The following is a 24,952-nucleotide window of genomic DNA, read 5'->3' as shown; positions in this document are numbered from 1 at the left end:
CAGAGACAAAAGAGCCCAAATGTAGCACAAATATCACCCAGATGTAGCCCAAGTATAGCCCAATGACAGAATGTCCCAGAGTGTTCTAAAGAACAACTAGAGCGCTAACAGTCCCACTTATTACAAAGGTATAGCACACCTGGAGCCATCGTGATGGGAATAAAGTGGTAACTCTTAAAACATTTAATTTAAAAAGGAACAAAATGAGGGGGTATATTATGCAATAGAAGGTTTTACTAGTGCTGCAGAAAAAAACATTAGGGCACATTTTGAGTGACTTTTCAAATCCTCTTCTATTTCATTAAAAAATTCTGACATGCAGTCTCCCAAAATGGCCACCAGAGACAAAAGAGCCCAAATGTAGCCCAAATATCACCCAGATGTAGCCCAAGTATAGCCCAATGACAGATTGTCCCAGAGTGTTCTAAAGAACAACTAGAGCGCTAACAGTCCTACTTATTACAAAGGTATGGCACACCTGAAGCCATCTTGATTGGAATAAAGTGGTAACTCTTAAAACATTTAATTTAAAAAGGAACAAAATGAGGGGGTATATTTTGCCATATGAATTATGATTAGTGCTGCAGAAAGAAAAATTAGGGCACATTTTGAGTGACTTCTCAAACCCTCTTCAATTTCATTAAAAAAGTCTGACATACAGTCTCCCAAGATGGCCACCAGAGACAAAAGAGCCTAAATGTAGCCCAAATATCACCCAGATGTACCCCAAGTATAGCCCAATGACAGAATGTCCCAGAGTGTTCTAAAGAACAACTAGAGCGCTAACAGTCTTACTTATGACAAAAGTATGGCACACCAGAAGCCATCTTGATTGGAATGAAGTGGTAAGTCTGAAAACACTCAATTTAAAAAGGAACAACATGAGGGGGTTAATTTTGCCATAGAAAGTATGATTAGTGCTTCAGAAAGAAAAATTAGGGATCATTTTGAGTGACTTCTCAAATCCTCTTCTATTTCATTAAAATAATTCTGACATGCAGACTGAAACATGCACTTTGAATACCAGCAGCAGACGTCCCTGGTGAGCAGTAGCTTTACTACAGTGATCTAATGGGCAACTAGAGTGCTAACATTCAGAATTTATGGCAAATGTGTGACACATCTGAATGCCTTCTTGATGGAACCAAAGTAAACAAGCATTGAAAATGCAATAGATCTCGCCCTCGTTTAAGTTAAAGCCATTCTGTTTGTAATGAGGTGGCTTTTTAGCTTTGCTTTTATTAGTGTTTTTTCAACTTTCATGTAAATAACATGCATCTGTATGCATATAAGTATATGTATGCATGCATTTATGTTTGTGTTTATATAGATATACAGATGATATATGTTTATATATGTATGTATATATATATATTCACTGAAAAAACCATAGGCTATAGACCATATATAGTTAGGAATTAGCATTTACAAAACCTTGAAAAATCACTGAAAAAACCATAGGTTATAGACCATATATAGTTAGGAATTAGCATTTACAAAACCTTGAAAATTCACTGAAAAAAACATAGGTTATAGACCATATATAGTTAGGAATTCGCATTTACAAAACCTTATTTTACTCACACAAAACCATTGAAATTCCATATATAGTTAGTTGCACTAACTATATATCGCGCACCCGCAATCCACTGCTGATGATGTCACATATTACATCATTCATGACATGGTCAGTGACATCACTGATGACATCACTGATGACATCTCAAATGACATCACTGATGACATCACTGATGACAACATCCAGTGACTGTATGTTTCTGTAAAGTTAAAATATGTCTTACATATTGAAGAATGAGTGGATGTAGAAGTGTCTGGATGAAGGATTTAGTAGGTGCATGACTGACTGTATGAGTGAGTGATTAAATGTGTCTCACTGAGTGCATGGGTTAGTGACTAAACTGTCTTAATTTGTGCATCATTATGTCTGTTGTTCTGTAAACTGTTGCATGTGTTGATAAGTAGCTATGTGAGTAACTATATGGGTTATTGATTGGTTGCCCAAGTATTTGTATGGGAGACTGAGTGAGTGTGTGGGTGGCTGGGAGGTGTATGACTCTGTGCATAGATGTGTGAGCAGTTGATTCACTAGATGTATGGTTTCAAAACTGCATGTGGAAACAGCTGTATGGGCGGTTGACTGTGTGCATGAGTGTATTGGTGAGTGAATGGATATCTCAGTGCTACATGTCAAAGTAAGTACATATGTAAAACACAGTACATGTGAGAGTTGACATATATAAATAACTGTGCATAAGAGCCAGTGAATGTGTGAGTGGCTGTATGGATCATTGTGAACTTGTATCAGGGATTGTATAAGAGAGTAAATATGTGTTAGTATATGTTTGAATAAGTAAAGTTTGCATAACTGTATAGTTGAGGAAATGGAGGTGTGATTGATTCTTTGCATGACTGACTAGGTGTGTGAGTAACTCCATGGATGAGTGACAGTCTGTGAGTGTCTGTTTACACTGATTGTATCTAAGGTTATATTAGAGTCTGAAGAGGTTCATCGTATTATCACATGAATGATATCATCAGTGATGTGATCAGTAATGTCAAATGAGATGTCATCAGTGATGTCATCAGTGATGTCATTTGAGATGTCATCAGTGATGTCATTTGAGATGTCATCAGTGATGTCATCAGTGATGTCACTGACCATGTCATGAATGATGTAATATGTGACATCATCAGCAGTGGATTGCGGGTGCGCGATATATAGTTAGTGCAACTAACTATATATGGAATTTCAATGGTTTTGTGTGAGTAAAATAAGGTTTTGTAAATGCGAATTCCTAACTATATATGGTCTATAACCTATGTTTTTTTCAGTGAATATATATATATATATATATATATATATATATATATATATATTGCACAAAGTGGCTTTGCGTGGCTTCATAAATCTGACTTAGAGTCTTGCGTTACTCATATAACACTTTGAGTGGTGCAAACGTGACGCAAGCCTCTCATAAATACTCCTCCTTGTTTTTCTATCATCGTCAGGGTAAATCTAGCATTCAGGGAAAGAAAAAAAACAACATGACCCCACCCAGTGAGAAATCTTCCAGGTTGTTGGTGTCATTTTTTTGAGAAACAAACTCCTGCTTTGGGAGTATGTTCCTAAAAAGAAACTAATTTGGTGAACGGCCACCTAACAGATGGCAGCCCCCCACCAATCATGTAGAGCCTACAGAGTATCTGCAGTGACAGCAGTTCGTCTGAAGGCACAGAGATCACCACTGGGTAGGCTGGTGATCTTCACATTTGGTAGGTGGTAGTTTATCATGGTGGCAGACATAATGCTCTGTTGCCCAGACATCGGTGGGTCACCCTCCCAAAAATAAGTCAGGCCCTTACTGACAATAATTAATGGATTCATGGTTTTCTCTATTCTAATATTTATGGGCGTTAGTACTCATAGTAATTGCTTAATCTTTTTTCATTCAGGTGACAGCCCTTCCAACATGGGTGTAGGGGCTCAGTTTGCAGCAGAAGGGTCAGTGCATTGTCTTGAGGTTCCCCAGCCTTCTCCTCCTTATTCATGCATGGTACTCTTTTATACTTAATTTGCCTAGAACTCTCACAGATGACAACAAGGCTATGGGCCAGTCAATTCTGAGCTCCAGTCTCAGTGCAGAGAGTTACAGACCATACTCCACAAGAGAATGTAATTTAGGAAACCTGTAAGGCTCACTACTTCTGTGTCTATTCTTTGGAATACATTTTCCAACCCTGCCCAGTCATTTAAAAGCCATCAAATCCATCCTGTATACTTTTTCTCAGTTGGAATCACGTTAAGACTGCACAACCTGTTTGCAGCTGATGCTAGACATCTCCTTCCTACCTAATCCCACATATAAAAATCTCTCACCTCATTTAGTACACCTGGGTCTTGGGAGGGAGAGAGCCTGACTATACTCGATTCAACAAAATACCAGGGGAGCAGAATTTAACATTAATAAAATCATGGGGAGTGGCATCATTTGACCTTCAACCATGAATCTCCTTTGAAGGGATGTCACCTGAACTCACCCCAATAACATCACACAGAAGTTCCATAGTAACTGCATGATTAATATAACAAAACAACACAGCTGATTTATTTTAGATACCACCTATATTAGGGCGCTAACATGACTACTGGAAGATTTCTCATTTCTATTTGTATTGCATGTAAATGATATGTTCGTTTGTAGAGGCTACAGTGTCATAATCCCCAGAACAGTGACAGCCTAGATTATTGACACAACAAACTCATGATTTATTCGTTTAATTAGTGCATACATCAAGAGAAATATATTGATAAATCAAAGGGAGAGGAAAAAATGAGAGTTAAGAAAAATTGTAGTTATGTCCATATGTCGACAATATCTTGAATATGAGCTAGGGGTCCGATTCACAAAAGTAATCTGAGACAAAATCATATTTTTACGACTTTCAGTATTCACAAAAGGCATTTAGTAGTTGTAAAGTAAGGATTCCTAACTTTACTACCACTAAACTGAGAAAAATCCTAACTTTACCACTGTCGGTATTCACAAAAGGCATTTATTAGAAGTAAAGTTTGGAATCCTAACTTTATAACTTTACTACTACTAAACAGAGAAAAATCCTAACTTTACGTCTTTCGGTATTCACAAAAGGCATTTAGTAGAAGTAAAGTTTGGAATCCTAACTGTATAACTTTACTACTACTAAACTGAGAAAAATCCTAACTTTACAACTGTCGGTATTCACAAAAGGCATTTATTAGAAGTAAAGTTTGGAATCCTAACTTTATAACTTTACTACTACTAAACTGAGAAAAATCCTAACTTTACGACTGTCTGTATTCACAAAAAGCATTTAGTTTAGTTGAAGTAAAGCTAGGAATCCTAACTTTACTACTACTAAATGCATTTTCTGAATACCAAAAGTCGTAAAGTTAGGACTTATCTCAGTTTAGTAGTAGCAAAGTTAGAAATCCTAACCTTACTACCACTAAATGCCTTTTTCGAATACAGAAAGGATTTTGTTTCAGATTAAACATTCCTCCCCAGTGCTGCGCTGTCCATTGGAACTAGTGTTGAATGGACGTCCAATGGTCGTGCGCAGCACTGGGGAGGTAGTGCTGCCGTCGGCCAATGCACCGAGGCAGCACTTAAGGGGTTAAACATTTGATTAATGATAATTTGCCAAGTACTATCACTCTTACAAGATGTAATGTTGTGGTAGCAGTTAATGTGTGGGGCACAAGGACCCTGCAGACAAAGAGAAGGCAGGACATAAAAAGGAAAGGTAGGAACCGGAAAGGGGGGGGGGGGTTGAGACAGATAGGGTTTTAGAGAGAAGGGAAGTAAGAACATGGACACGTGGGGCCATATGTATCAAGCCTGTTTCCCATTTGCAAATGAGCAGATTTTCAGAATCGGCCCGTTTGCGAATTGGAAAAAGACTTTTGGGATGTATCATCCCAAAAGGCCATTACAAAATAGAGAATTGCAAAATTTGCGATTCTCTATTTTGCTAATGCAATGAAGGAATTGCAATTCCTTAAATGAAAATCTGGAAGCACCAGAAATTTGCTATTTAGCCTTAAGGAATTGCAAATTGCCACCAACTTCAAGTTGGTGATAATTTGTGATTTTGTTTAAAAAAGCACTTTTTAGATTTTTAAAAAGTGCCATATGTCGCACATAGATGCTATTAGGGCATGTATGTGCGCAAAATGTACACACATACATATGTCAGTGGTGCAATAGGGTGTCCTTTTTGCCCCCTTGCAACCTTGAAATTGCATTTTCAACTCTCTAGTTGGTAATCACAAATTGAGAATGTCTTCCCATTCATTCCTACTGCCCTTCTAGCACATAGGAATGACTGGGAAGGTATTCCTTATTTGTGAATCTTAATTTGTAATTCGCAAATAAGGAATGTGTAGGATTCACAAAATTTTTAGGAAATCCTTAATACGTTGCATTTTGCAATTCTCTAATGGCGATTCGCTAAAAATTGCAATTTGAGAATCGCAACACTCTTTTTTTATACATATGGCCCCAAGTCCTTTCTTGGTGTGCCAAGCCAAGGAAACATGCTGCTCCCTAGAAGTTGATCAAATGTTTTTCAATATGGCATTGATGCCCCCTTAGGGAAAAAAATACACACATTTTGCCTGTGATAAAACGTTGCAATTAGATCTGTCAATATACTGTGCATGACCTTTATGTCACATTTTTCGCTAGTATTTCAGGGTCAACATTTTTCCAGGGTTTTCCACTCCTCTCCTGAGCACACACCCCTATATTGCAGGGTTGTCCTCCCTTATATTCACAAATAGAAGCAATGCAAATGAAGGAGACCAAGACATAACATTAGATTGCGCACATATTTGTGTTCATTGTTTAACTTACATAGCACCAACAATCAGGATTCGGATGTGTCCCTACATTAACCTATATAATTAATATTTGAAGTTATTGCAATCAAATTTTCCTTTAAGGTATGCATGTAAGTAGTTCAAATATCATTTGAAGATCTTGCTGACTTTAGGTGCATGACATATAGTTAGGATGTTCTTGAAACTTATCTCAAATGGAGAGATTCCCACAACATGCCCCAGGTGCGCAGATAAGGTGACTGGGATGTCAATGAGATGGCGACAATGCCAACCATACGTAGATGATGATCACAATAAGACAGGTTGGCACCATAAGCCAGTTAGGAGGATCGCCATCCAGCTGGGAGGTCCTTAATATGCTTTTTATGACTACTATATAGGACATTTGTCCACCATTTAAAAGTGGTAAGCAACTTTTGTCAGGGATGCGCATCAAATGCAATAGATAGACCCATATGCCAACAATATACAAGGGATGGTGTTCATATGTCATGGCGTTCCCCCATAAGCCCAACGAATTCCAGAGATGTCCTTTAAATGTCAGGTATGCCTACTGCATGTCATGGAAATCCATAAGATGTCTGATAAGGCCCTGATACATCAAAAATGCCTGACAAATGCCAGGTATGCTCCAAACATACACACACATATATATCTATACACAGATCCGTACACAGGCATTGGTAGACAGATGTATAAGCACCATTTCAGTGCCCCCTTTTTTCTGGTGCCCTCTGTTCTCAATTGTACTGACCTTCATTTAGCCTCTGTTCAGAGCCATTTTCATGCTTTCTTCTACAGTTCCCTGCTGCTTCACTACAAGGAATGGTGGTTGTTCGCTAAGGGGTCCAGATGTTGCCTTGATATACTTGCAAGGCTTAGGCTCATGAGAAGGAGAAATCTTGAATACACCACTAATGCATTTCCTCTAAGACTCTGAATCTGAAATAACATGTTTTTATAAGGTACCTGATATTGTCTAACTCTCTGTGATTCTTTTTAACAGGGGACTCTCTTTCGACACACAGTGGAAAACCCTTTTCCACATATGACCGGGACAATGATGACATGGTGCAGAACTGTGCCAAGGTTGTGCAGGGTGCCTGGTGGTATTATGCATGTTATCGTTCCAATCTGAATGCTCGCTATGCAGTCAATGGCAAAGAAGCCCACCAATACGGTATTGACTGGTTCACAGGCAATGGCATCAGCAAGTCGTATAAGCGCACAGAGATGAAGCTCCGCTAGAATGGAAGCTGACAGACTTCGGGATCTGCTGATTATAACTATGTAATTTCTTTCTATCTAGTTTGTGAAGTGTTGGCAACAACTGGTGGCAACTTAGTTTGTGTAATACCTTTTTTCGCAAATTTAGGATGCTTCAGCTAATATTATCAATTAATCTGAAAGCTAAAAAGTTGCCCCTTGTATGAAAAATAAACCAATATTCTTTTTTAAATGTTTGCAATTTTTTTATAGCACAAATGTGGACCAGCGCATCAGAGAGTTTTACTGGCACACAAGATTCTATGTTAGACAAGGTCAGATATGGGTTTTTTTAGGCTTGGAGAGATTACATGATTTGAACAGAATCACAGGGTGTTGAGTCGCCACCTGAACTCAAACCTGGTTACTGATGTTCTGATGTCAGCAGCTTGGGCAATTATGCCACATGTCTTACCATCTCCTATCTTTCTAGAAGATTAAACTGGTTTAATTGTGAGGTATTGGTGGATTAAACTAGATAATCCTGAACTCCTGGCCATCAGTAGAATGGTTTCTAGGGCAGCTGACCTGTTTCCTGGGTCAATCCCTCTGAAAAATTGTAAGGCTGAGGCAGAGTCTGCCACAGCCCTTCCAGGAATATAGACAGAACATCACCAGCTGAACTAACTCTACCTCAGTATGTAACTGTCTCTTCCTCATCCGTACAAATCTTTTTTGAAATTTGATATCTCATTAAAACCTATTTATAAAATATATTTTATATTAGCATGGCACAGTAAAATTATTAATCCCAGAAAAAATACAGAAGCCAGTAAAGGAAAGAATAGATATAATAATCAAATAATTAGGATATAAAATAGGACAAATAAGCTAATAACAAGATCAATACCCATTAGTAACTGTGAAAAAATATGAAAAGGGAAACAGGAGAGAAGGAAAGAGGAGGAATATCATGCAAATTAAATAGATAGGAAAATTCAATCAGTTTCATAATATACTGTCACAGTCAATATTTATATCTTGATCAATGCTATCATTGCATTGAATCTTAAGTGTAAAATTTACAAAAAAAACAGAGTAGAGGCATTCACGGAAATTTGAAAGGATTATCGAAGATACTTGTTTAAACATCAAAACGGCCAATTATGATGCAGTTTGGAAGGCCTCCTAAGAGCATTTGCTCTGTCCAAATTGGATTGGGAACGTGCATTTTCAACCTAGGGCCTAAGTAGGATCTCGCTAAGAAGGTCTCCAGATGGGTTCCGGAAAGATCAAATCCGATTAGAGCCTATGTTTCCGTCTGAGTCGTCCCCTGTTCCGAACGACGACATACGATGTCAAGATCGCGTGTGCGTCAACCAAATAATTTCTGAACCCGATCCTGCCAGTCAAACTTGTTCACTGCTGAATTGTGCTGCACAAAGGAGCCTGCTCTGAGAGCGAGTACAATGCAGGATTTGGACAGCCGTATCGACTCAGTCTCAGCAAGAAGAAACGGCTGTGCGAATCAGACTTTGGGGGGTTGTAGTAGCAGGCCCCCTCAATCTGGGGCCCTACGAATCTGTCCCCTGGGGTATACATGGGTCCCCCTTTCCAAGCATGCACAGTGTGGCAGGCACCATAGGGTGCCCGCCACTGGGTGTATGTTTTCCCCCACCCACCCCTTTTTGCCATGGTAGCCTGTGTACACGTTCAGTATACAGGCTCCCATGAAGTTCAATGGGAGTCCGACCATACCAAGTCCATCACCAAACAGGTGCATCCTACTTGGTTGCTCGGACTTGCAGAGCACAATTTGCTGGGAAAGTCTTCCGGATCCGAGTCGTAAGGAGGGCTTTTCTAGTGAGATCGCAATCGGCTCCGAATCAGAAAGGTTTCTGACGGACTGATTATGATGCAAGTTAGGCGCTAGGAATATCCTAATCCGAACCCAATGGCATTCTGAATGACCGAACCGTACAGAGCAGACTCGTACGTCTCTACGGGTCGCGTTTCCAAATGACCCATTACGATGCTGGATTCAGACAGCCTTTTCAAATTGTGCCGTCTGACTCAAATCAGCAGTCAGAAATAGACTTTGGGGGCCTGTAGCAGGCCCCCTGCACCCGGAGCCTTCCAAATTGGGCCCATGGGAGTACCCATTACCCCTTACCAGCCACCCAGTGCCTAATTTTCCCCAGCCACCCCTTTCTTCAATGAGAGCCTATGCATCTCATTTGGAACATAGGTTCCCATCGAATTCAATAGGAATGCGGCCAAATCATATCTGAAAGCATCCAGATGCACTGTAGTCGATCTAACAGACCCTCCCTATCCGAGCCGGTCGGAAACCATTCCCAAACTGATTTGGTCCGAATGATTTCTGAACAGCATTGCAATCGAGCCCCATGTTAGGATTTGATTTCCAAAAATATGTAGTAATTGGAGACCATACCATTTTAATCCACCAATACAGTTGTTACAAAGACCTCTTGAATTCTGGTCATAACAAATGCCATACTTCCATGGTTTAAAACTAACATATGAAGCATTCTTAAAATTCAGAGTTATTTGGTGAAAAACAATAAGAAATAAGAGGTTAATACATTAATACATTTGCAAGGGTTCTAAGTGATATATTAACATGTTCAAATGTAGTAAAAATCTGGAAAATGGCATTCACTAGCATCCATGCCTATTGCCAAAACATATAAATATGTGGATACAAATAGAGGATATGGAAAAGATTGCGTATAACAGTTAGTATTTCCATTACTAGAAAATGTTGCTATTGATGTGGGAGCTAATGATCTCCTTTTACAAATAAAAAACACAGTCTGAATGATATTATACTAAACTGGAATGGCATGGGGAGCAAATATTCTATCGATTAATGCCCAGATCTGTGTACTGGAGTGAATGTTTGACATTGTTCAGCATTCTGTCCATCAACTGTTCTTTTTAGCATTTGTCACCCTGAGTGTCCAGATGTGGATTCCGTGCTCTTCTTCCCACTGGAATCAAGCTAACCTGGCAAATGAGCGGTGAAACCCTGAAACCGGTCCCAGGATGTTTGTTTCTGGTCAAGGGATGACCTGGCCTGGCAGCTTGGGCTGGACTGTTCCCATGGGGAGCAGGGTCAAGACTGATTTGCATATGGCTGGGATATACTGTAATTGCATGGGGAGCAACAACAATAATGGATTTAGGCCCAAGTCCTCCTGATTTATGAGTAAAATGTGTTATGAGATAAGAGAAGATTAGAAACATTAACACCTACAGACATGAAATAAAAATAATAATATTGATCTCTTCTAATTCCATAAAATTGAGGAAAACTGAGAATCAATCTTTTTGAGAAAGTAAAACAGTACATTAATCGTAATCTTAGAGATGATACTCCTAACAATAAGGTCTAACATTATTTTAATAATGCTTAAGCGAGCCCACCAGAGAAGAAATAGAGGATACCATCTAGAGATCACATTCTTAGATATATTTACTATCTAAGTCAGATTAATTTTGAATAACTGGGAGCCAAGAAGAAATTCACTCCTTAGAGAAAGATGGTAAATATAACTCTGGATTGGATATATAAAGGAGAATGTCATCCACGTAAACAAATATTTTTTAAAGTTTATCTGCATAATTAAAACTGTATGTGTATATTTTGTTGATTGCATCAAGAAAGAGATCTAATGCTAAATATAGAACAATGATGAAAGTGGGCAATATTGTCTTAAACCTTGAGATAATGATACATAGTTTGAAGAGATTTTATTAACAAAAAAGATGATTTGAGGAAACTCAATAACCAAACACATGCACTTGAAGATAAGTTATTTATGAGCCTCTTCCGTCTGTAAAACTGTAGAAAGGCTCATAGAAGAAAGAAAATGGGTTGATGGAAAAAAGAGAGAAAAGTTTGGGAGGTTGAAAAGCGGGAAAGGTTAAAGTAAGGAAGGATGAAAGCAAGGTATGAAGGGTGATAGGAAGGATGGATGACTGAGTGGGAGGATGGGCGGGTGGGTGAAAGGATGAGCGTTTAGATAGGTGGATAAGCAGATGAAAGGATGGCGGTGCAAAGTAAATCTGAGAGTATAGATTGATGTGTGGATGGTGGATTAATGGATGGATAGGTGTCGATGCATACATAGATGAATATTGTGTGAATTATAGGTGGATTACATGGCTACTGGATGCTTGGAATGGTGAAAGATTAAATGATGAATGAAAGAATGAAGAATGTAAAGGTGGATTTTTGCAGGCGGATGGATGATTGAAACAATGAATGAACAGATGCTTTGATGGTGGAGACAAGATCGCTCTTCTAGGAGGTTCGGGTTCACTTTTTGACTTGCTTGGTGCCATACGAACCTCGGTTCAATGAGTGGGTATTTTTTATTTTCTGTCTACTACCTTGTAACAGAGACATCAAATTAATTATTATAAGGGCAAACCCATGCCACACCAGTGACTTAAATATACATTTCCTTTACATTTATCATAAGACTTCTTGGCATCCAAAGCTATATCCGCTACTAGATAAATGAATTTGCATGGCTTACTGATCAGATAAAAATGCTCTAACATTATCTCGGGATAGTCTACCTTTAACTACACGCGACTGCTCATGTTGAGTAATTTTAGATAGAAAAGGGTCTATTCATAAGGCGACATTTGTAGCAAAAATTGTATAGTCTATTTTAACCAAAGATATACGATTGCATGTCTTATGCTGCATTGGAGAAAGGGAAAAGTCTGGGAATTAACATCTTGGAAATGTGAAAAACTATTCTGCTGAAAACCCATCAGGTTCAAGCATTTTATCAATGTTTAATACTTTAACAGCATACATTTTTTTATGAAGAGTAATGTCTTCTTCTAATGCCTGAAGATCATCTGTAAAGTCTGTTGGTTTTTGGAATGAATTTCAGTATGAAAAAAACATCCTTGTCTTTGGAATTAGTATCAGAGAAGTATAATTTAGTAGAAAAATTCCAAATTCGTATGGAATGTCTTCCTTTTTTTATTCACAATCATTGATCAGTGTTTCCTCCTTAGATTGTTTCTTCCTCATTGTAAGATCATTTTCCATCATTACTATGACCCCTGTTATGCCTTGCACTACATTTTAATAAATATTCTGTAGTACTGCCTGTGGAAATTGGGTTACATACAATTTGGCTTAACCACTTTGCCTAAAGAGCCCTTCGATTTTGAGGCATACAATTGATGGTCTAGTTTCTTTCTTTGTTTTACTGGACACACAATGTATTATGAACCGACAATCTTCTGCGTTAATAGCAATCCAGACTATCTGAAATAACATATAAATTGTTTTATATAAATGAAAACACATTCTAAACAAAAATACAGATAGATCTTTATTAAAAAATCAGTTATAAGTGAATTGTTGAAACTATACCTATTTGGATGTTTATTAAGAGGAACAAGATCCGTATCTGTGATGATTGAAGTGTTGTTGGAGATTTTAATAGATCTTGTCTCAGAATTTATCAAACTCTAAGATAATTGTTTGACAGAGAAATATCAGATCCACTGTCGACTGAGTGAGATGTGATAGAGATAAATAATAAATATATTATTTCAGAGTGTGATTACATTATCTCCAGGAGTCAACCAAAGGTTTCTGAGAAACAACAAACCCAAATTGCTTCTGCATCTTACAAGAAATAAACTTTACTTTGAATTACTATCAATAAAAGCATCTCTAAATTGATTGCAATCCCCACTGAGATTAAAATATGGGCTATAGAGCTCTGAAGATTTTCTGGCAATTTCACCTCAGAATTTGTGATCTGCTTGAGTGCTTGCATGAATGTTTACATTTATAATATTGATTTTGTTAATAATGAATCCAGTGACAAAACATCTAGCTTTTTTGTCTGATACACAAGGGATAGCTTGCTCATTCAAGTTTTTATTACAAAGAATATTTGTATCATTTTCTTATTTAAAGCAGGAGATACAAAAGCTATCCCCATCCAACAATTATGAAGTTTCAGTGCCACAGTTCTGGGACACTCATTTCTTGTAACAAAACAAAACCTGTAAGTAAGCTAAATGTGTCAAATTTCTGTGTCTTTTGATTGGGTTATTTAACCCTTTAACTATCCACAATGGCACTCCTAATTGTAATTAGATAAATATATATACATACAGGAACATGTGTACAAGCATTAATATTACACACCTGAGAGACTCAAACAATACCAGAATAAGCAGGTTAAAGAAGAAGAACGTAGTAAGTTTATAAAGTTAGAACTCAAGAAATACAGAAAGGAGGATCAAACAAAGAGGAAAAGATATGAGAATCAAATAAAAATAGTAAGTCTAAGCCATAGTTATGGTGACTGGGAACCATAACTTGGAGGGTAAATTTCCAATAATCATTCAGGGATTTATGAAGCGCACTACTCATCTGTGAGGGTCTCAAGGCACTGGGGGGAGTTCGCTGCTGTGTTCTGGATGTTGTGGAGTTTGAGGAGTACAGATTTGTTGATCCCAGCATAGAGGGTGTTCCCATGGTCCAGTCTGCTGGTTATGAGTGCACGGGCGAGTGCATTTTGGATTCGGGGGGATCCATTTGAAGGTCTTGCTCAGGATGCTGAGGGTATTGAAGCACGTGGAAGAAACAGTGTTGATGGTGAATTTAAAATCGCAATGGAGATAGCACCAAATAAAGATGACACATCTCCACTAAAGGAAAATCAGACAATGAAATTAACAAAGTGCAACAATAAGTAATGATAGAATGGAAAAAATATCAAAGACCTGAAACAAAAGAAAATTAGTCAAAATGCACATAACTGTTAAGCAAATATTACAGCAATATAAACTCAAATAACATGAATCATAATGAGGACACATTTCAGGGAACCAAAGTTCCTGATGTTTCCATCTCCTTTCCCTGGCAGTCAAACATGAGCTTTCTGAGTTTATCAGGATCATCATAAGTGGTTGTCTTTACGTTATATGCCACTTTAAACTAACACAGATAAATCAAACCACATCTTGCATTAAGTGCTCCAATATGTCATCACATATCTTTCATCTATATACTTTAGCCTTTGCCATTTCATTTGGGAAATACAGTTTACTTCCTGACCAGGTTATTTTGTTTTAATTGTTGCTGCATTATTGACTTTGAGTAAGTCAGTGAATTCTTAAAAGAAAATTATCACTCTACCGGGTTTGACATGAGAGGAAGTACATTTTTCTTTCTGACCAAGTGTGTGCTCCCTTTGTATATTTATAGAAACATAATTTGGTATCTCTAATAGTATATGCATGAGGGATTTGAAAATAGATATCCATCACCCTTTCCACCATGTCAGGATGACCAACAATTCTCAAATCTTTGTGTCAGTTTTTATTTTTTTAATCTTCAGCATTTTTTGGAAGATTTATATTTTTTTGCAAAATATCTGTTACATTTTTCGTCTTCAATATCACTAGCACTGTACTATATCTCAGCAGGTCTTGTGTCTATAGAGGCCTATTTGTCATCCATATTTTGTAATATCTTACTTTCCTTCATAAAAGGATGAAAGGCCCTTATTTGTTTCAGTAGTAACCCCATAGTTATATATGTGGGGGGCTTATCTGGAAAAGGTGGACTATTTTTGGTATTTTATTAGTAGCACCAGAGCTTATAGGCGGTTTGTTAGCTGGTGTAAGCTTGGGGATTATCGAGGACAAATAATCTTCTTATTGTAAAGGCATTCATTGTTGTTGTTGTAATACTTTATTCGATATAAACATATCATAAAAGTACAAACAATACACACATAAAAACACATATTTGAATATATTTATTACAGTTCATACAATAAAAGAGTTAAAAAAGGTAAAATATTTACATTTAAAACAAGGAATTATATCAAAAAAACAGGTCATAAAGTGCATATTCAGTGATGGGATTATATACCAAATTAACCGCCATAGCCTAGCTTTTAATAGTGTTTAGCGGCCTTGTACGTAGGAACCATGCGCTTGCTAAATACTTAGCAACCCCACATACGATGAACAGAGATGTAGTATCTGATGAGAGAATGCGCATGGCTATCCTAAAATCTTTCACTCCCAACTCCCTACACACAGGTTTTAGCCATCTTTTTCTAGTTTTTTTGTATGCAATGCAAGCGAACAAGAAGTGTGGAGGCGATTCACTCGTACAAGGGCACCCCGGGCAGGTATGCAGGTGATCATCCATTCCTTTCCATCCCTCAGTAAACTTATTAAGAGGGAGTATCCCATATCTCATTTTCAGGAAAAGGGACCTATCTCTTGGGATTTGGACGAAATCTAGGAAGGGTTCCAGCTTCATGGTGGGTTTGTGTTCCATGAATTTGCTAGTTAGTACCCCCCAGTTTGTGTTTCTTGCTTCCTCCGCCTGAACCCAGTCCCAATAGATTTTTTTAACAATTTGCTTCTGAGGAGGGGACTGGGAGGTCCAGAGTTCTCCCAAACCTAGAATCAAAACCAACTGCCTCAATTTATTTAGCCAGTGGATCTTATTCGCACTATTCAGGGTGATTAGCTCATCCAGCACCAAGGCCTAATTTGCCAGTTCTGGTGTCCTTCTCAGGCGCACCCAGAACAGAAAAGGGCGGAGGCGCACTATATCTGCAATTGAATGTTTGCCCAAATCTGTAATAAGGGTTTTTAAAGGGGTCAAAAGCGGAAGGGCAACTAAATCCCTCATAAACTTATTCTCCGCTCTTACCAGGTCCACGTGTTCTCACAGCCCCACAGCCCCACAGCTCTGAACCATATACAGCAGAGGCCAAGGCCTTGCCGTCATAGACTGCCAGAGCTAGGGCTACTAGCCTACTGATGGACAGACGCTGGTTTCTCAGGATTACTCCAGAAACTCTTGAGGTTTAGGAGCATTTTGGCCACATGGGAATCCCATTTCATTCTATTATTGATCCTGATATCCAAGTAGTCAAACTCCTCCACAACCTCTAGGGGGGACCCCTTAAGGGTTATGCTTATTCTCCTAGCTTTTTTTGATGTAGACAACACCATCAGTTTGGTTTTGGCGGTATTTACAGTGAGCCCCCGCTCATCACAAAACAGACTAAATTTGTCTAGTAGCTTCTGGAGACCCGAGGGGGTTTTGGACATTAGGAGGGTGTCGTCCGCAAAGAGGAGGGTAGGTGTTTTCTCTCCCGCCAGGACTGGGGCATCTGCCGGGTCCTCCCTCAAATGGTCTACCACCTCATTGATAAAGAGGGAGAACAATGTGGGAGCCATCACACATCCCTGGCGGACCCCCCTCTTTACAAGCACCCTCCCTGTTAGTTGTCCTTGGATCCCCCACCTGATTCTGGCGTAGTTTCCCTGATTCAGCCTTACAATAAACTCCAAAAGATAACTTGGGAACCCCATGTCTAGCAGCACCTTCCAAAGTTTGTCGCGAGGGACCAAATCAAATGCAGTTTTTAAGTCTATAAAAGCCAGATATAGGCTACCCTGTGCAACAGACACAGATTTCCAATAAACAGCACAAAACCTGAAGAACTGGTCCATTGTTCCCACATTATTCCTAAAACCTGCCTGAAAATGGGTAAGTATGCTGCCTTCCTCTATCCAGGACCCCATTCTAGTGACAATGACCCTGCCAACTACTTTCAGGATTGTATCAATTAGACTTATTGGTCTGTAGTTGGCAGGGACCTCCCGGTCGCCTTTCTTGTATATGGTTACATTCTCAGCTCCCTTCCATGACTCAGGGACAGGATGTCCCTGCAGGATCAAACTCATTAGGAGGGCGACGAAGTCTGACCATAATGTTGGTGCATACATTAGTAGGTTGGCAGGTAGCCCATCTGGGTCTGCTGCCTTACCAGGAGATATATTTGTAATGGCGTCGTATACTTCTCTGGCGAGAAAGGATTCCACAAGGCAATGATTTACTAATACAAGTGCGGATGGTGGCGCTGTAGCTTGCCCCGTAGTTGCTATGCCACAATACAATTTTGAGAAATCGGTATACCACTGTTCCTCAGTTATGTGATTCAATATGGGCTCTGCACCCCTTCTCGCAAGTTTATTAATCAGATTCCAGAACATGGTTGCATCTTTCAAGCTCGTTTAAGTTGCTGCCAATGTTCTTCCTCCCACTCTTTTTTTTCCAATTTAATGCTATTACGATAATCTTTTCGGGCTACCCTCACTGCTATTGCATCCTTAGTCCTAATAGAGGATTAAATGGCCTTTCTCTTTGCCCTACAGACGGCTGTATACCAAGGGAATCCCTTCTTATGGGACTTGTTCATCGTGGATCCTCTAGTCTCCCCCATGATAAAGAAAGCACCAATCTTCTCTATTATATTTTTATAAGAATCAACTAGTTTAAAACTTGGAGCATTCACTTGTGTCGCCTAGGACACCCCCGCGCCGCACGGCCACCAGCTGCTGCAGTGCCTCCCCGCCTTCTGCCTCGCTGCCCCGGCTCCGCCGCGTGACCACGCCCCCTGACATCGAGCGGCGTGGTCTGTGCTCGCTTCTTGCCCTGTGTCACTGTTTCTGCCTGTATTGTGTTTCTGATTAGTTTTGTTGTTTCATTAGTACTTTTGTCCCCCCATTTCTGCTTGTTTTGCCTTAGTTTTCAGCCGCCGTCTCATCCCTCCCCGCTCCCGATTCCCGCCGCCACCACTGACCCCGCCCCTTTTTTCTTTCTGTACCCTCCCCGCTCCCGCCTCCCAGCTGCTCCGCCCACCCACGCACTTCGCCATATATGGCGACCGTGCGAACGCGCAGCGGTCACGCGCAGCGGGCGCGCCGATTGTGCGCCAAAGGCGTGCCAAAGGTAAGCCCGTCTGCGCCCGTCCGCGCCTGGACCGCGCCCAGTGCCAGGACCCCTGGCCCATGAGGACCCCGACCGACCCGCCTGACGTACACCGCCGCCACCCTCAGCGCACTCAACGCCGGTCGACTCCCAGGATGCTACCAAGCCACACCACGACGCACCCACGGACCCTTCAGCTGCCACGCCTGCAAGTTCACCTGCATCCGGACCTGCCTCGCACCAGCACCCGCCAAGTCGTACACCAGCAGCACCCACCTCAAGTGCATCCTGCTCAACACCCGCTCCGTCCACAGACACGCCATCGAACTCTGGAACCTCCTCGACACCACAGCCCCTGACGTTGCCTTCCTCACAGAAACCTGGATGAACGCCTCTCCAGCGCCCGACATCGCCATCGCCATCCCAGAGGGCTACAAGATCACCCGGAGGACCGCACCGCCAACCAGATGGGAGGAGGCATCGCCATCATCCACAGGAACACCATCCGTATCACGACCAGCACCGACAACACCCTTCCCACCGCCGAACACCTGCATTTCCAGATCCACACCGATCCGAAGACCACCCTCAGAGGCACCCTGATCTACCGACCTCCGTGACCACGCACCCAATTCAGCGAGGACATCGCCGACTTCATCAGCCCGCATGCCCTCCCCTCCGCTGACTACATCCTCCTGGGGGACCTCAACTTCCACCTGGAAAACAACAACGACCGCAACACCAGCACCCTGCTCGACAACCTCTCCAATCTTGGACTCAAGCAGCTGGTGTCCACCCCCACCCACCTCGCCGGACACACACTCGACGCAGTCTTCTCATCCAGCCCAGACATCACCTTCAGCCACGCCACAGAGCTCCAATGGACGGACCACAGCTGCGTCCACTTCACCTTCAATAGAACCACGACCCACCACCACCAGCAACAGGCTGCCCGCAGAAGCTGGAACAAGATCACAGCCGACCAGCTCGCCACCTCCCTGAGCCAGCACCCTCCTGCCAGCTCAGCGAACCCCAGCCAGGCCGCCGACAACCTCACGAAGTGGATCCGCGACTGCGCAGATGAACTCGCCCGCTAAGGACCCTGCCCAGCAGACCCGGCAGCAAGAAAGCCCCATGGTTCACCGACGAACTCAAGAGCTCCAAGAAGAACTGCCGAGCCCTCGAGAAAGTCTGGAGAAGGGAACCAACACCGGACAACAGGACCACCTTCAAGCTTGCCACCCGGAAGCACCAGCAGATGATCCGCGCCGCCAAGAAAACTGCCTTCAAGGACCGGCTGGACAACAACACACACAACTGCAAGGAACTCTTCAACATCGTGAAAGAGCTTTCCAACCCCAGCGCAGGAAACAACAACATCACCCCATTGCAAGACCTCTGCAACTCCCTCGCCTCATACTTCCACAACAAGATCGCGGACATACACAACAGCTTCAACAACCAACCAATGCACACCACGACCGAACCACCACCCCTCACCACCACCCTCCGCGCCTGGACTCCGATCAGCACCGAAGACACCGTCCGCACGATGAACTCTATCCACTCCGGATCTCCGACCGACCCCTGCCCTCACCACGTCTTCAACAAGGCCGACGCTGTCATCGCACCCCACCTGCGAGACATCATCAACACATCCTTCGACACCGCCACCTTCCCTGAGAGCTGGAAGCACGCTGAACTCAGCGCTCTACTCAAGAAACCCACAGCGGACCCCCACCGAACTCAAGAATTACCGCCCCATCTCGCTCCTCCCGTTTCCAGCCAAAGTCATCGAGAAGACTGTCAACAAGCAGCTGGCAGCCTTCCTTTAGACGAATGGATCCCTCGACCCCTCACAGTCTGGCTTCCAAGCCAACCACAGCACCGAGACCGCCCTCATCGCCGCCACCGATGACGTCCGAGCCCTGATGGACAACGGAGAAACAGCGGCCCTCATCCTCCAAGACCTCTCCGCGGCATTCGACACTGTCTGCCACCGCACCCTAGTACAGCGCCTCAGAAACATCGGAATCCAGGAGAAGGCTCTGGGATGGATCATCTCCTCCCTCGACGGAAGAACACAGAGAGTCCGCCTACCACCGTACAAGTCAGAGGCCACCGAAGTCATCTGCGGCGTCCCTCAAGGATCCTCGCTGAGCCCCACCCTCTTCAACGTCTACATGAGCCCCCTCGCGGCCATCGCACGCCAACACGACCTCAACGACAGCCAGCTGATACTCTCCCTGACCAACGACCCTGCCGCCGCCAGAGCCAACCTGCACGAAGGGATGAAAGAGGTAGCCGAGTGGATGACGACCAGCCGCCTGAAACTGAACTCAGACAAGACGGAGGTCCTCATCCTGGGCTCTTCGCCCTCCGCCTGGGACGACTCCTGGTGGCCTCCCGCCCTGGGCACCGCACCCAAACCGACGGACCACGCACGCAACCTGGGCTTCATCCTGGACTCCTCCCTCTCCATGACCAGGCAAGTCAACAACGTCTCCTCGGCGTGCTTCAACATCCTACGCATGCTACGGAAGATCTTCCGGTGGATCCCCACCGAGACCAGGAAGACCGTCACCCAGGCCCTCGTCACCAGTCGACTGGACTACGGCAACGCCCTCTACGCCGGTACCACCGCCAAGGTCCAGAAGAGACTCCAGCGGATCCAGAACGCCTCAGCCAGACTCATCCTCGACATCCCACGAACCAGCCACATCTCCGGACATCTGAGAGACCTGCATTGGCTCCCCGTCAACAAAAGAATCACCTTCCGCCTCCTCACCCACGCACACAAAGCCCTACACGACCAAGGCCCGAGCTACCTCAACAACCGAATCAATTTCTACGCTCCCAAACACCACCTCCGATCAGCCAACCACGCCCTCGCCGCCGTCCCCCGCATCCGAAGAGCGACAACAGGAGGAAGGTCCTTCTCCTATCTGGCCGCCAAGACCTGGAACTCCCTCCTGACCAACCTGCGCCTGACCCAAGACCACCTCTCCTTCAGGAAGAAGCTGAAGACCTGGCTGTTCGAGCAGTAGCGGCACCCCCCTCCCCCCAGCGCCTTGAGACCCTACGGGTAAGTAGTGCGCTCTATAAATGTCTTTGATTGATTGATTGATTGATTAGATCTCTAATTTCTGTTTGTACAAGCTCCTTGATACTGGTCAGTTTATCCTCTTGACACATGACTCTGTTCCATTTTAACTTGCGATTGCAATGCGATGGGATTACTTCGTTAGCAATCATTAGATGGCCCCTCGTCACTCCCGCTTCACTCCCCCCTTTGATTTTCATGCAGAGTGGGTTATGATCGCTATTGTGCGATTGTATTACCTCCATGTCCACTAGACTCCCCCATGATCTAGTATCCAGTAAGATATAGTCAATGCGCGACAGGCAACTGGATCTATTGTACGTCATTGTGATGAATACAGGCCTCAGCAAGGCCTGCGAGTGCAAAGGGTTCGCCCTTCTGTGCACGGAGTCCTCAGACTACACAAGAAATTGGCACAGAAACTGGAAATACAAAGACATAGTTTAATAAACCTTTAAAGGTGGTACTACAACCCACACAACACTCCACAGTATTGTACAAGGTAGCACAAAGAATTCGGACATGCGGTCCCCTTTTATACACAAAGAAGGGACTCATACGTAGGTGGTTACAGCTCAAAACATGATTTACAACCATATATGGACATTTCTTGAACGTGAGCGATACATGGGTGGAGTTAACGGTTCTTGAGACCCGCCGAAATACACATTCCAATCTACGCTAATCAGAGACAGATGTGACTCCTACTGGACATGCGCTAGATGCACAAGGAGCTATTAATAGCCTGTTGCTGGGCAAACTTCATGTATGACAATCAGTGAGGTAGGACTTGCCTCGTGGCTAGCACATGGCAATGTATGGCACACAAGATGGACGCCAGAAAGCAAAATGGAGTTTGGCCTTTTTTCAAGTACGAGCGGGAAAACTAAAACAAAGATACAATAGCATGTCTTCAGTGAATGCTTAATACTATTGCTGTTTTATTTACAACAATTGCCCCATTTACATCAGAAGGGGTCCTCCCATTTAACGCGCGCAAATTATGCTCTAGTGTTAGAGCGTTTAATTGAATTGCTCTTGGTGACCATTTCTTGATGGGTACCAGATTTAGGGAGGGAATGAACTGCCTTATATCCTCTGCACTAGATCCCACCAAATCTTCTTCAGCTAGGGGTTCATATGTACAATTCAGGTCACCACCTACAATAATATTTGCCAGAGGTAGGACACCTGCTAATGCTGCATCAAGTGCTGTTATCGTAGGAGAGGATTGACCACCTGGGATGCCTCTAGCATATACACTGAACAGTTCTATAGTTGTTACAGCGTGAGGACCTTTAAGAGAAATGTATAATATATCCTCTGTTGGTAGCTTATGCACCGTAACCGCCCAGTTTAAGGCCACACTAATCCATATATGGAGCCCGCCAGAGGGGCGGCCTCTCCCTTCCGTGGTTGCCGGGATAAAATAGGTCGCATAGCCATTTTTGTGGAGTGGGATCGTACTCCATGTTTCCTGTAATAAGCAAATCAATTATTTTAGATACCACCTATATTAGGGGGCTAACATGACTACTGGAAGATTACTCATTTCTATTTGTATTACATGTAAATGATATGTTCGTTTGTAGAGGCTACAGTGTCATAATCCACAGAACAGTGAGAGCCTAGATTATTGACACAACAAACTCATGATTTATTTGTTTAATTAGTGCATACATCAAGAGAAATATATTGATAAATCAAAGGGAGAGGAAAAAATGAGAGGTAAAAAAAATTGTAGCCATGTCCATATGTCTTTATTGATGTAGACAATATCTTGAATCGAACTAGGGGCCCGATTCACAAAAGTAATCTGAGACAAAATCATAACTTTACAACTTTCAGTATTCACAGAAGGCATTTAGTAGTAGTAAAGTTAGGATTCCTAACTTAACTACTACTAAACTGAGAAAAATCCTAACTTTACGTCTTTCGGTATTCACAAAAGGCATTTCGTAGAAGTAAAGTTTGGAATCCTAACTGTATAACTTTACTACTATTAAACTGAGAAAATTCCTAACTTTACGACTGTCTATATTCACTAAAGGCATTTAGTAGAAGTAAAGTTAGGAATCTTAACTTTATAACTTTACTACTACTAAACTGAGAAAAATCCTAACTTTACCACTGTCGGTATTCACAAAAGGCAATTAGTAGAAGTAAAGTTAGGAATCTTAACTTTAGGACAACTAAATTGAGAGAAATCCTAACTTTACGACTTTTGGTATTCACAAAAAGCATTTAGTTGAAGTAAAGTTAGGAATCCTAACTTTACTACCACTAAATGCCTTTTTTGAATACCGAAAGTCATAAAGTTAGGATTTTGTCTCAGATTACTTTTGTGAATCGGCCCTAACTTACTTGTTTTATTTATTCTATATTGTTAATACATTTGATTCGCCTCATTCTTTCACCGCAAGATCGCCGATATACACAACAGCTTCGGCGAACAGACCAGGCACCCTACCACCGAACCAGCACCCCCCACCACCACCCTCTGCACTTGGACCCCTGTCAGCACCGAAGACACCACCCGCATGATAAACACCATCCACTCTGGCTCCCCAACTGACCCCTGTCCACACCACATCTTCAACAAAGCTGACCCCATCATCTCACCCCAACTCCGGGACATCATCAACAGCTCCTTCGCATCCGCCACCTTCCCGGAGAGCTGGAAACATGCAGAGCTCAGCGCCCTCCTGAAGAAACCCACCATGGACCCCACGGACCTCAAGAACTTCCGCCCCATCTCGCTCCTCCCTTTTCCTGCCAATGTCATCGAGAAGACCGTCAACAAACAACTCTCCGCCTTCCTCGAGACTAACGGATCCCTCGACCCCTCGCAGTCCGGCTTCTGAGCAAACCCCAGCACCGAAACCGCCCTCATCGCAGCTACCGACGACATCAGGGGACACAGCTGCCCTCATCCTCCTGGACCTCTCAGCAGCCTTCGACACCATGTGCCACCGCACCCTGATACGGCGCCTCAGCAACACCGGAATCCAAGGAACGGCCTTGGAATGGATCATCTCGTTCCTCGCCGGAAGAACTGAGAGAGTCTGCCTCCCCTTTTCCGATCCACGGCCACCGAAGTCATCTGCGGCTTTCCTCAAGGATCCTCGCTCAGCCCTACCCTCTTCAACGTCTACAGGAGCCCTCTTGCAGCCATCGCATGCCTGCACAACCTTAACATCATCTCCTACGCTGACAACACCCACATGATCTTCTCCCTCACCAACGATCCCACCACCACCAGAGCCAGCCTCCAGGAAGGGATGAAAGACGTCGCAGAATGGATGAAGCTCAGCCGTCTGAAACTGAACTCAGACAAGACGGAAGTCCCGGGACCATCCTCCTCTGCCTCGGACGACTCCTGGTGGCCCTCTGCGCTGGGCACCACCCCCAAGTCCAC

General features: G+C 42.7%; 1 protein-coding gene across 2 annotated transcripts in view; it reads left to right on the top strand.

The window, feature by feature from the left end:
- LOC147732744 (ficolin-2-like) overlaps window positions 1–24,952 on the top strand; it is a 589,146-nt gene that overhangs the window by 557,680 nt on the left and 6,514 nt on the right. The window contains exon 8 of one of the 2 annotated variants that reach the window (XM_086957309.1): window positions 7,410–7,862. The exons of the other annotated variant lie outside the window; for it this stretch is intronic. Coding sequence (XP_086813435.1) covers window positions 7,410–7,651 — 242 coding nt within the window. The 3' untranslated portion in view covers window positions 7,652–7,862. Of the gene's footprint in view, window positions 1–7,409; window positions 7,863–24,952 lie in introns of those variants that run through there. 2 annotated transcript variants of the gene reach the window in all.

The sequence above is a fragment of the Lissotriton vulgaris genome, chromosome 2_1 (genome assembly GCF_964263255.1).
Source record: "Lissotriton vulgaris chromosome 2_1, aLisVul1.2, whole genome shotgun sequence".
NCBI lineage: Eukaryota > Metazoa > Chordata > Amphibia > Caudata > Salamandridae > Lissotriton > Lissotriton vulgaris.
Note: the sequence above shows the minus strand (reverse complement) of the source record. Positions and strands in the feature narration are given on the sequence as shown.